The following is a 13,662-nucleotide window of genomic DNA, read 5'->3' as shown; positions in this document are numbered from 1 at the left end:
CGGCAACACACGAGCATCCACTCCCACCTCCTGTGCATGTGCGTGCGCACGCGTGCGTGCGTGCGTGCGTGCGTGTGTGTGTGTGGTTAGTGGGCGGTGCGGGGGGAAAAAGCTGCAAACTGTGAATTTGCCTTTATGGCATATAAGCTTATTACCGGTGGAAACCTGCAGGTGCACTGGAGCGGATTTCAAGAATACCACTCTTGATGATGATTTAACCCCCCTTTTCTCCTGAGGCATAACCCTACTACACCCCCACCCCCAACACACACACACACACACACACACACACACACACACACACACACCGTCCTTCTCTCTCTCTCTCTCTCTCTCTCTCTCTCTCTCTCTCTTTCTCTCTCTCTCTCTCTCTCTCTCTCTCTCTCTCTCTCTCTCTCTCTCTCTCTGCCTTTTTGCCTTCTACACATTGCAGTTCTTCAGTCTCTGATTCTGCGCCATTCTAGTTCCAGCCAGGCTGTTGTCTCTGGTGTTAGAACACCATGCAGCTGATTTAAATGTCCAAAGTGCTCAGTGCCTCTCATGTCAAAAGTCTATAGGCCCCCTCCACCCACATTACCCCTTTGTTTTAACAGTAACTTTTACAAGTTGTTTTTGAGCATCCACTACTAAGAAGACAACTTTCCAAGGGAGTTGGTTCACTAACAGTTACAGCTTACTCCCTATATCAACAAACTTCAAAACATTCCAATTTCAAAACTATATTTCTGGGGACAAAGTGGGGCACCAACTGATGGCTGAAGATATTCTTATTTGCTCCATGTGATAAATTATTAGATCTAGGTCAGCAAACTTTTAGCTTAGGCTGAACATTGAATGCTCCCATGTTTGTTTGCTTTTTATGACTTCCACATATCTTTTTTCTGATCAAGTTTGAATTTGCATAAGCTGCTGAGGTGTGGCAAGTTCAATGCCTATGCAAACTATTTTAACCATGCAAACTATATTAAGACACTGTGCCTATATTGCTTCATACCACCCTCATTTTATTCAGACTGATCTGAGAACTATCCTCTTCACCTGAGGAGGAATGTCAATGGAAAATCTAGGCTGCAAAAATGTGTCAACAACTTCCCGCAAGCACTTCTTTAAGTAGCCCCATTAATCATCATTAGTAAACAATAGGATTAAAAACAATAGGGTTATTGTAAATTGTTTCATGCTAGTCTGTGTAATCGTCTCCAAAGCACTCTGGCACAAATTTAGTTTCAGCACCCTGGACAGCGACCACGCAGCAGCCGGCTGTGGTAACGGCTGGCCTACATTTTCAACAGCAGGCAATACTGAAAGGCTTTTTCCCTCCCTAAAACTGGAACAACTTTGCTGAATTATGCTGTAAACTGCCCTATGCTTTACTTACTATTTTACCAAAATAGCAACATGGAAACATATCACAAGGGCTCTGATGGTGTTATCTATAACATGCTTGTTGGTTGTACAACAGATACAACAGATAAAACTGGGACCTTTATCAAGCATACATGAAACCCGATTTTTTATTATTTATTATTTATTATTTTTTATTATTTTTATTATTTTATTTTATTTATTTATTAATTTTTTTACAATTTCATCTTTTACATTGAAAATAAAACCTCTCTGTCACACCAGTGGAGATTGGCTATAAATAAACCTATTTCACTTTTCACTGCCTGTAACATTAGGTTAGACTTAGACTGTTAGACCAGCGGGCAAAAATTATTTTATTAAAGTCCAGTTCACAGCATTAAAAGGATCTTAACCTCCTTAAAGTGTAGAAAATATACGAACACATACATTTTCCTGTATTGCATATAGTGTACTGTAAATGTAAAACAACTGTCCTTTAGTCAGGCTTAGCTGACTGGTCCACTATTCAAGTCAGGTGGCTTGAGCAAATGTCTAAATGCATGTGATAGCCTACAGGCTATTTACATCTGTTCACATACACCAGTCACTGATATTTATTCTAAGCCATATGTGAACTGACTTCTGCAGATGGATGCAAATAGTTTGGCTCACGTTTCAAAAAAGCCAGCTCAGAACTGGGCTCATACTGTTTTGTAATGGGTTTTTTTTCTTCTCCTTCTTCTTTTCTTTTTTCAACTTGAGGAAGTAGAAAGTCTCACTCCCTCCTCCTGTTCTGTGATGCAGTTTTATGTCTTAAGGCTAGTTCTTTTTCCTCACTGTCTGCTGGTGTTTTTACATTGCAAACATTCTGCTTATTGCTTCTCAGCCCACTCCTCCCCCACACTATTTCTCCAACTGTGTGGTGTCATCAGAAGGAGCTGAGTAGAGCGGTGGTGAGTAGACTTTAAGAGGTGAGCAGAGCAGAAGGTAGAGTGATTTTTGAGAAGCATTTTTTTTCCCTTTGAGAACACATAACTCACCCTCCTACTTTACCCTGAGTCATAGTCTGCACTGGAGCACATTTGGCAAAATGAACATGACTCAAAGCTTTTTGACTTGACAAATGTTGACTGCTGCAGTGATCAGTCTGGTTAGAGAGATACATTGATAGACTGACTACTGTTTCATTAGCACTAGGTGACTTTTTCGAGATGGTACAGCTACAATTAGGCTGAACAGAGTGACCCTGGCTGATTTTATACACGAGTTGAAAAAATCCCATTTAGAGCAGGGAATATTACCCCTTAACGATATTTCATTCGTGTCAACATGTGTTTGAAAAGGCAATGCTTCGCTAGTAGTGAAGACACAGCCTTGCGTTACACAGCAAACGCCCTTTCCTTTACTTTTGCAGTGGGAGTGTTGCACTACATCGTGTCCTTGTCGTTCGCGTTTAGTTCCAATTGACTTTGGCTCATTCCGCTTTCCGTACTTCATGACGTAAGTAAGTATGCGGAACCTGAATTGTAAACAAAACGGAAAGTCACGAGATATTACCACATTCGCCACCAAGTTATTGACTTATTTTGCTGAATAAATCTCGCTGAATGTAAGTATGGGTGTATTTTCTAGTATAATGTTCTGACTTGGTCGTTACCTAACGCCAGTAAAAGGAAAAACGGCATTATGTAACAGCTCTGTTGAATGGTAGCTTTCGATTTTGGCTAAGGTTAGCCGTTAGCTAGCGACGTTGGCAAAAATGCGCAGCTTAAGTGAAGCAATAAATCGTTATTAGTTAGTCACGGTTAACCTTGTCGGCTATCTTGTGTGCTACCCGGGGTTTTAATCAATGAACCAAACCGCGTAGCCTCCAGCTAACGTTGCATTAATGACTGCCACCGCTAGCTAGCCTGGACGCTACCGACATGAGCAGCAACGTCCATGTTACATGCAGTCGCCTTCTCTCATGTTTAGCATGTGGCAGTGTATGTTGCTTCTTTAACTGACAAATGTGCACACCTCAGAGAAACTGGCAGCCAGTGTTCACTTCGCATGCACCACCTAGAGCTTATTCCATTAGCCTAAATATCATGTTTTCGAGTTGGGCCGCTCGTTATTCCAGCTGCTCTCTCAGACCAAAACACTGTGTCGGCAGCAGCAGCGAGCAGTGCTGCTGCATCACTTGTATGTTGTTGAATTTAAAATTTTAGTAGACACCCCCTAAAAAAATCACCCCAAAGGTCAGATCAGCTTTTAAGAAGTCAGGAATGCTTACTGGTGAGCAAAGCAGCATAAAGTTTCCAAAGTTTTGAATGGGGTTTTGTGTGAGGTTCTTGCCATCAGGGCTAGAATGCAGTCAGCTATGGCTTTACAGAAGATTAACTGCTTCAAACAGCAGGCTAACTTACTCTGACTTCAAATGGACATTTAAGGAAACTGTAGGCGTAGGATAAACACAGCAAAAGTTCTGTATATATTCTGAAAAATTGACTAAAATATAATGACCTCTCTCTCTCTCTCTCTCTCTCTCTCTCTCCCTCTCTGCGTCTGTGTGTGTATATCTATCCTAAATAGGTTCCAGATGCGTGGCAGTAAGTGATCCATGAGCCAGTTCACCACCATAAGAAGCACTACTTTGGTGTTGTAGGTCGGCAGAATTAACTGCAGCCAACATGTCTCGTAAGCAGACAGTCAAACCTGTCCGTGGTAACAAGAAAAATGAAGTGGAGCGCAAGAGGGACGAGCGGGCAGCACGCCGGGCCATTGCTAAGGACCGCAAGAACCGGCCTCAGGATGGCGACGAGGGAGCGGAGTTTGTCAGTTTCTCTAATCAGCTCCAGGCACTGGGGCTGAAGCTCCGAGAGGTCCCTGGAGACGGGTAAGGCCCAGAACGAGATTCATGGAGTTGAGCTAAATTGTAAATACATTTCACTACAGCAAGAAAGCCTCATCTTCCCAATCCCTGATGCACACAATCATCACTTGATATTTCAGTGTACACAATGATATTTCAGGTTTTGAATCATATGTAGAACAAAATGGAAATCTTGCATTGAAATGTCTCTTTTGGGGCACCCTTTTGGCTCACTGTGTTTAGCGTGTACCATGTACTTCTGAGGCTAATTTAGCTGCAGCGGCCTCGGTTTGAATCTGGCTCAGGCCTTTTGCTGCATGTCATCCCCCCATCTTTCCTGTCTCTCTCTGTCTGTCTAATAAAGCAGAAATGCCCCAAAATAATCTTTACACTTCTCTTTTCAAGAGGATATTCTTCCATCTGTTAGGGATAGTGCCCCTTACATTCAGTCTTCATGTGGTCACAGAAGGAAATTGGGGCATGGTGTTTAATCTCAGATGTTCTTTCTTGCCTGATGAGACGAAAAGAACAACTTAAATCAGGCCTACATCTTGATACTGTAACAGTAATGGCACTATTATAGTAATAGTTTACTCTTAATGTTGTTGTATTGAGACACTCAGTGAGAAGCTGGAGGAAGCCTGTTAGAATAAAAAAACTAGAGGAGCATCGGCATGGTAAAGGAGCATCAAGTTATTGACCCCTATCCTGTTATGTTCTTATTTCTCCCAAGCAGTTTACAACAGAGCTTCAAAGAATACGTAGCTGCATACTTAGGAAACCTTAAAGTGAACATGTCACTTGAGCTGTAATTTAATAGTTCATCTTTATATTCTCTGCTTTTTATCCAGTTGTCAACTCAGAGTGGAAGTGAATGAGTGGGTTCACTTGTCCATTTAATCTTCCAGACAGTTAGTGAGCAAACTAAATAAATGGCCCTTGTGGCATGAGGACAGCTGATGATGTGAAGCAGAAATTGATAACCATACAGACTAGAGTCTGAGACATACTTAAAGGCTCAACATGGAATATGATTTTAAACCATAACAAAAAAATCAATTTGTGGCAGTTAGTGGCGATGTCATGGCAGGCTGCCACAGAGTTGTTCATGGATGGGAAACATACAATAATTAGCCTGAAGCTAGTGATTTACCAGCTCATGCAAACTCCAGTGAATTTACCAGTGGAAATGAAATCTTTGATGCTGAGATAATACATCTATATCAATGAGAATCTTCAGTTTGGTCAAGTACTCCAACACACATTTTGGTGTCTTTATAGGTTCACATGTCTAATACAGATCTGTGATGGTGTTTCCTGCAGGAACTGCCTGTTCAGAGCTCTAGGTGACCAGTTGGAGGGTCACTCCAGAGCTCACCTGCGGCTGCGACAGGAGACAGTCCAGTACATGATGTCCCATCGTCAGGACTTCGAGCCCTTTGTCGAAGACGACGTGCCCTTTGCACAGCACTGTGAGAACTCAGTCTATGCCATCCATTACTTCTAGAAATGACTTTTTCTAAGAATATGAACTTGAGAAGCAACATTTTGATTTCTGAAGGGATAAGAGCCAGTTAAAAGGGGAATAGTTTTAAAGGGCATGATCAGACCAGGAGATTTTTCTCTGACATCTTATTGCCACCACACTTGACTTTACTGTTCACTTATGTTACAATGGACGTCCAATAATTGCTAGGAGAGACTATTTTGACACTGTGACAATGTAACATCCCCCCGGGACAGTGGGCTCGTTGAAAAAAATTGACTTCCTTATATCTTAACCAGAACGTGTATTTTTGTGCAGTTTTCTGGAAAACATGCTATCTGAAGACACAATGACATGTTCTCTTACTCTCTTGATTCAATACATTTCCTGTTGAAACAGGATGTTTGGGTGGACACAGTGCAGGGAAGCATCATTCACAAGTGTAACCCAACACTATATCAGTTTGGAGGAAAAACACAATTTTATTTGAAGGGAGAGGTGGATGAGAGGGGATGTTTAAAGATTTGTGAAGGTTTTATTGGTTGAAATTTTTAGTTTGGTTTGGTGACAGTGATGATGACACAGGTTGTCACCTGTGTATGATTAGTTGGTTCAGTTGAGTTTACGAATCACTTTTAAATAGACAGTGCACTGTTATGCTTCACTGTATAAAATATTTAAGATGTCAAGGATAACAGAAGAAAATGTGAGGACTTACTTTTGTTGTGTGCTTTGCTTTAACAAATAACTTCCCAGCAGAAAGTATTTTTAAATGTTTTATGCACAGTCTAAGTTGTCATCTTACGTAAAGAGGACATTTCTGCATGTGCGACTACATTCAGTTATGAATTTGGCATCAGGCTCAAAGGCAGAGCACAGCTGTCAGCGCTGCTAGTAACAACTGGAACTCAAGAAGCGTTACTTCATTCTCACTGCAGTGCAACACAAAGTTTGACAACTTGCAAGCTGTTTCATTAGTGTTAGCTAGCTAGCCTGAGGTAACAAAGGGGATAATAGAAAAGAGAAACTTAGCGATTGATCTACTTTTTCTTGAAGAAGAGGATGAGGAGCTCATTGTAAAATGGAGAGTGGAGGTATGAGACAGAGAGGTTTATAATCAACTAGGAGCTCCACTTAGATAGAGCCTTTTTAAAGAGTAACAACACTAAATAACATCAGGCAGAAAACCTCAGCTGCACTGCCCGACTAAATCTGAAACTTTCAGGCATTTGATGTGGTGGCAGGTATTTTCAGCAGCTGTCAGTGGCAAAGTGCCCGCGGCTACATCGCTGATTGGGTGTGGCCAGAAGTGCAACTTGCCTCAAGGTTTCAACCCCTAGAGGGCAGTGCAGCAGCAGAGGTTTTCTGTGGGCATTGCATCACTCTTTAAAGGCTGATGAAACCAGACGAAACCCTAAATCCCCCAAAACTATTGTTGCTCTGATCTCTGTGGCTCAGAAGCTTAACCTCTGCTGCATTAACCACACCTGCCATCACCGCTGGATTTGGTCATAAGTGTGCTTTGTTACATTCATGACTACACCCAGCCATAAAGGTGTGTGTGGGGAGAGCCACAGTCTCACTTTCTGCTTTAGTTTCATGGCCCTTTAAAGTTCTGTTTTCTGACAATGGAGCACTTGGTCCATCTTGTCCAGCTTGTGAAACTGACACGGACATAATGTGCATTGAGCTAACACTGACACACATTCAATTTGAAGCACCTCATAATGCACTGGCTCAAAAACAGTGGGCACATCGCTTGAATAAACCATAGAAAATAACTGAAAAAAAAAGTCACAGGTGCTGTCAGGACAATCCTCTGTGTGATAATGACCAAAAAGTGTGTTTTCAACCGTTTGTTTTTCCTGCCCCACAGTGTCCAACCTCTCTCAGCCTGGCACGTTCGCTGGCAATGACGCTATTGTTGCTTTTGCTCGCAGTCAACAGCTGAAAGTGGTCATCCATCAGCTTAACACACCACTGTGGGAGGTAAGTGAAGAGGCGCAGGCACAGAGTTTCAAATGGCATCGTATAATCTAATGTATTATTACTGTGTGATGTCTAATGTCCTGCTGGTACGCCACACACTCCATATGTTATGCTCTCACCGCAGATAAATGGCTCGGAGAAGCAAGTGTGCCGAGAGCTACACATTGCCTACCGCTACGGAGATCATTATGACAGTGTGAGGTGCATCGGGGACAACTCAGAGACCCCCGCTCAGCTCCGCATAGAAGTATGTAATATGGGTGCCACCTGGATATGGGCAGGTGTGGCACTCTTCATACCACAGCTGAAGTGTGTCCAGACTTGACTTTGTGATTTAAGATTAAAATTGAGAGCATACATCCAGCAAATGTGCACATAATCATATGAAATGCAATTAACCCATTCTGTGAATTAATGCCTAATTTACATAGTGTGCACCCCAATAAAACAGCAGCAACAATTGTGAAAATCAAAATCTTGTAAAAAAATACACAAGTGTTTACAACTCATACCCATATAGACATAGAATATGAATGCTTCTGTTGATGCATTTGGCCATTGTATGGTGGAGTGCGTACTGATCAGGTTGTGGATTTGTGTTTTTGTTGTTGGATTGGTTTTCACCGCTGAGTCGCACTGGCAGGTCAGCAGCCTGCGACTAAGAGGACCTGAGCAGAACAAGCAGAAACGCCACCCAGCCAGTGCATCACAGCCCCGACCAGGAGCCTAAACAAGCGTTTTCCCAGGTCTCTGGTCATGGAAACCACCTGGAAAACAAGACAATTGACTTGAAATTGACTTTTGAAATTTAAGATCAGCTTGAATTTAAGGGTGTGGTTATGGGAAATCAGAAGGGTTCAGGCTCAAAAGTAAATGGAAATGTGATTAAAGCTGATTTTACGGACCTAGACAGGTATCCAAAAGCCGAGTCATCCTGTCACTGCAGCAGTTTAAGGTCTAAATAAGCAGTGCACTTTGTCTTTGCCTTGGAATTTCAGGCAGGAAATGTAGAGGCAGTGTTTAGCACCGTGTCTTACAACAAGAGAGTTGATAACGTGCCCTTAAAGCCATTTCTCTTCTGGTATTTGTACTTTCAGTTGTCTCTTTGTTTTGCCAACACAGACTAATCCACAAGGCCATTTCTATAAGTAAATCTCTGCACTTGCATCACATCTGATTAGACTCTTTACTCTGAACATCAGCCCTGACTATATTTCTAAAGATTTCAGTTTTAACAGTGTTGTTGCGGTGAGCACCTGAATGGCACGGAGAAATAAAAAAAATGTTAACTTCAGAGTTATAAGGTTGAACATATCCAAACTTCAGGACTACCACTTGTAAAAGTTGAGATCTCCTCAGTGCATATTTTCATGTTTCACATTTATGGACTTGACTTTAGCTGTCTTTGATATATTCTCTTTTCTATGGCACAACCAGAATCTGCAGAAATCACGAGGCCAGCAGCGTGAGTTTGGGGACGGTCAGAGGGATCGACAGACGAAGCCTTCACCCGCAGCCTTGGAGGAGGACAACGTGATCCTGAGCTCCATCAAGAACCGAGGGATCCAGGGTGAGAACCTGGCCTTTACTGGTTCATACTGCAGGAGCAGGAGGATTGTCCGAGCAAAAGGGAGCCGCTTCTTGTAGACACTTTGATTTGTTGGTCTCCCTGTATAAAGCACACACGTTTTCATTCATAGTTCAGTCACCTTCCTCTAATGAAGACAGTGCCTTGTTTATGTTGTTTTCGGTTACGTGCGACTTCATATCCAACGCTAATATCTACTCAAACTTGTTTATTGATCGATTTCTGAAGTACACACAAACATGTCACTGCCCCGTTCAAACTGGTGAAGAAAAATGGAACAAATCATCTCCTACATCTGATCATGCTAGTTCCATGTTTCTGCTCAGAGTCTTAAAACTAAATTGAAGTTTGGTAGAGTGATGATTAGTTACCTGGAAGTCCACATGGTGGTGAAATATCCTCATTGTCAAATATCCTCTGTGCTCCCCTGGGCTGCTAATTCACAACACTGTATTTATATCTCTTTATTCACTTCCATACCATAGCAAAACAGGTCCCACATTAACACTTTTACCACGGAAATGAACATGAAAAAAGATCATGCCAATATAAAAAAGTCACAGTACCCATTTTTCTCTTTTAATAACAGTTACTACTAGTAAGTACTAAGTACTGTCAGGTTGTTTCTTCCTGGCACAAGGTTATTATGTGGAAGTTTCTTGCAGATATTACTTGCCGGATCTTTTTTGCAATTCAAATGGGAAAATAACAAGAAAAGAGAAGTTTAATTTCCTCAAAACATGGTGACCAGAATGTTGTTTTTTATGTTGGCATAGTCTCCTTTTGATTATGTTCATTTATGTACTGCAGCTGTTACTTTGGGACCAGTTTTGCTGCACCATGGGACTGAATGGCTCAGACTCAGACTTGGAAAGCCCCTGAGCTAGAGCAAATGGCGGCTTCTAATCAAGCAGACTGTTTTCTTAGCATTGAGAGTGCTGACAGAGTCTGACTGACTGTGCTGTGTGACCAGGTGAAGAGGAGAACCTCCTCCAGCTGAGTGCGGCCACCATCAACGCCGAGTGGCTCGTGGGTTCCGTGCTGGGCCAGCCGTGCCAGGGCCAGTGTGCCTCGGGAGCCTGCTCCACCTGCAGAGCTGCAGCCACAGACTGCACCGAGCACAAGCAGCCACCAGAGGGCGGCAATACACACAAACCCAAGGTACAAACGGGAGAGATTGTCAAACTCAGCAACAGGAATGTTGGGCTTTGGAATTTCACCTATGTGAACTACGTTTGGGCGGCCCATCCAGATAAATGCAGCTCCTATAGCTCCTAAAGTCAGTTTTTGTTTTAGAAATCCTCTGGCTGTTGAAGCTGGTGTTCAAGCCATGGTGACTATGTGTTGTGTAGTTTACAGACACAGATTTAATGCTGCCTGTCAAGTAGTGAAAGTTTTAGTGGATGGCCATGGCAATGATTCATTGCATTTGTGATGCAGCACATCATATTGGGCCTGTTGATGGACTTGACATTATATATGTTAAGAATACAACACATCTGTAATCAGCTGTATGCTATATCTGTGCTGCAAAAGATATGATGATCTGATAGGGGCCCTATAGTCAGCTAACTGACCTTATTCACACAGTGGCCATTTTGAACAATCAAGGTGGGAAACTCACTCTGGAAGACTGGCATATATAGTCTTCAAATCTAGCATTTCTTCAACTCATTAACTGAAAATGTCCATACATCTAACAGTTATCACATTAAATTGCAGTTTCAGGAGCAACAACTGCAACAACACACTAAATGAAGCAGGGAAGTTAGCTGGCTAGCTTACTGTTCAGTAAATTACTCGGGAGCGGGGTGTGGCGGGTGTGGCTAGACTCTGTAACTAGTGCTAATGAAAAATGTTTTCATTATATACAGAGCTGGCTTAACTTGCCCTACAGGTAGAGTTTCCCATCCTGAGTTTTCAAAACTAAGGTTGCCAAGATACCGTGCTCACTCAGAGTCAGTGAAACTGTAGTCAAAATGAAGATACACACACAACTGAAAGCAAAATATTAAATCCACCAGTGGCTCAATAGATTTATTAAAGAACATTTCATGCAAAACTTTGTTTCTGTTTCTAATGAGTGCAGGTACATGAATCTGTGAAGGGTTACAAGTGTAAAAAGTAGAAGTGTAAAAAACAGCTAGGTTCATGTAATAAAAAAATAAAATTAATAATAATAAAATGCATCAAGTCAACCATGAATTAGTAACACTTTATAAATGTGTTGGTTTTGTGGAAAGATCATCTTCTTCACCACCAGACTCAGTTTTGCGAGCAGTAAATCCAAGCAGGCCAAGGCCACACATTCACTTTCCCTCACATTGTTTCCTTCACTCATGAAGTGGACAGGCTCAGGTGCAGTGCTTACAGAGAGTCTACAGCATTTGCAGAATGTGATTAAAAATCACAGGGAAGCAGGATAGAACTTACAGAATACCTCCTTCAGTAAAAATACAATTATCCATTTCAAAAGGATGCACAAAAACCTAAGGACACTGCACAAGCCACTAGAGACAGTTGTTCTTGTGTCCCTCCTTCCCAGGTGTCTAACAAACAGAGGAAAGAGCAGCAGCGCCAGGAGAAAAAGAAGCGTCAGGAGGAGAGGCATCGGCAGAAGGTTCTCCAGAGCAAAGGAAACCAGGACCAGAACCAGAACCTGCCGGAAGCTGTTACCTTAGTACCAGCCCTCAACACTCTCAGTATATAGACTGGAGCATGGCCAAACATACCCACTGCCTCTCTAGCTACCCGGGGGTCTGACGCCGAACACAACGTTTTGCACATAGTCAACTTTTCTTTCGTCACAGCAGATGACTTTTCCTAAAGAGAACCCTTTAGTTTCTTTGAAAGCGGTATAACGGTGCCTGCAACTTTGTACGTCTGTGTGTGCACTTGGATTTTCACGTGCACAAGTGTGGAAGCTGTAAAAGTGAAAGAGAGTGAAACCTAGCATGACATTCAGTTTGTTTTGTTGGATTTTAAGTTTGTTTGATACCTGGTTGGTATATATATATATATATAGTAACTCTTCAGATGTGCTCTACCTACCAAGCTACCTAGTCCCTTTCTACGCTGGCCAGCGACATGTGGCTTCTCATGACAACCATGCACGATAATCTCTTGCAGTTGGGCTTCTATCATTTGCCATTTGATTGAGTTGATCATTTTGTTTCTTGGATTTGGCCAAAGATGAATGTAGAGGAGGAGCGGCTGATGAATGATTGTTATGCACACTGTGTAATAAGAGTGAGGAATGTGGCAATAAATAATCTTTACTGTCCTCTTTGGCTGTCACTTTTCATATTGGGTGTTGCCGTGTTTTCTGTCACTTCCTCACAGAGAGAAAGAAAGGTCTTGCCATTATTTCTTGTCTTGTTTCAAGTGTTGAATAGGTTTGCGTGAGAGTGGCCAAACTACAGTAACTCCCACAAAGTATTAACTGTGTCTGACCTGTGCTTCCCTCTGCTGGACAGATGTGAAACTACAGTAGAACAAGCTAATTTCTGAAACATTTTAAATAATAAGTCAACATTAAATCACATGAGACAGAAAACCTCTACTGCACTGCCCTTTGACCACACCCAGTCAGTGATGTAGCAGCAGGTATTAATAGCAGCTCTCAGTGGCAAAGTGCCTGCTGCCACATCACTGACTGGGCGTGGCCAGAAGTACAGGGTGTCCATAAAGTCTCTTTACAATTTAACATTTTATTACAAAAGCAAATGAATAGACAAAATCTGTGGAAATTATTACAAAATGAGGAGTAGATATTGAAGTTGTTTTTTTTGTTTTTTTTGCCTCATTTAATACACCTCTATATGGGCACCATTAGTTGCACGAAGCACATCAAGACGGCACTCGATTTCTTGCCATGTTTGCTGTAGCAGAGCCTCATCAGTGGTGGCAATGGCATCAGTGATCTTTTGCTTCAGGTTGTTGATTGTTGTCCAATGTGATTAAAACTTTGATAACCACTGAGTACATCGAACAAATCTGATTAACATATCTCATGAGTTACTTTTGTAATAGATTTTTTAAATTGTAAAGAGACTTTGTGGACACCCTGTACAACATTCATTGTACAGCAAAGTTTCAGCCTCTAGGGAGGCAGCGAGTTCACTCACTTTGTGAGGTTAGAGCTACTGATCAAGGATTTACTAAAACAAAATGATGACCAAAAAATGATATTCTCTGATACACATCACATTTCTGAATGAGCGAAACCTTTACATAGGAAGGAGAAATCCTTAAGTCATTTTTCTTGGTGTTGAGAGCAGCCCTAAAATGTGAGCCGGGCAGCAGGATTCTCAAGTCTGCTGTGATTTGTCATTGGTTGTAATGGTGACAAAGCCAATTACAATGGAAATATGATCATGAACATACAGAATTACTTGT

General features: G+C 41.9%; 1 protein-coding gene across 1 annotated transcript; it reads left to right on the top strand.

The window, feature by feature from the left end:
• The first annotated feature begins 2,831 nt into the window (after window positions 1-2,831).
• On the top strand, window positions 2,832-12,547 carry otud3 (OTU deubiquitinase 3). Its single transcript, XM_030056347.1, has 8 exons — window positions 2,832-2,956; window positions 3,922-4,225; window positions 5,525-5,673; window positions 7,564-7,676; window positions 7,801-7,923; window positions 9,114-9,246; window positions 10,238-10,425; window positions 11,810-12,547. The coding sequence occupies exons 2-8, from the start codon at window positions 4,020-4,022 to the stop codon at window positions 11,972-11,974; spliced, it is 1,077 nt and encodes a 358-aa protein (XP_029912207.1). The 5' UTR covers window positions 2,832-2,956; window positions 3,922-4,019; the 3' UTR covers window positions 11,975-12,547.
• Window positions 12,548-13,662: the final 1,115 nt, after the last annotated feature.

This window comes from Myripristis murdjan, chromosome 7 (assembly GCF_902150065.1).
Source record: "Myripristis murdjan chromosome 7, fMyrMur1.1, whole genome shotgun sequence".
In the NCBI taxonomy this organism is placed as follows: Eukaryota; Metazoa; Chordata; class Actinopteri; order Holocentriformes; family Holocentridae; genus Myripristis; species Myripristis murdjan.
The sequence above is the reverse complement of the archived record's forward strand: the minus strand, read 5'-3'. Positions and strand labels throughout refer to the sequence as shown.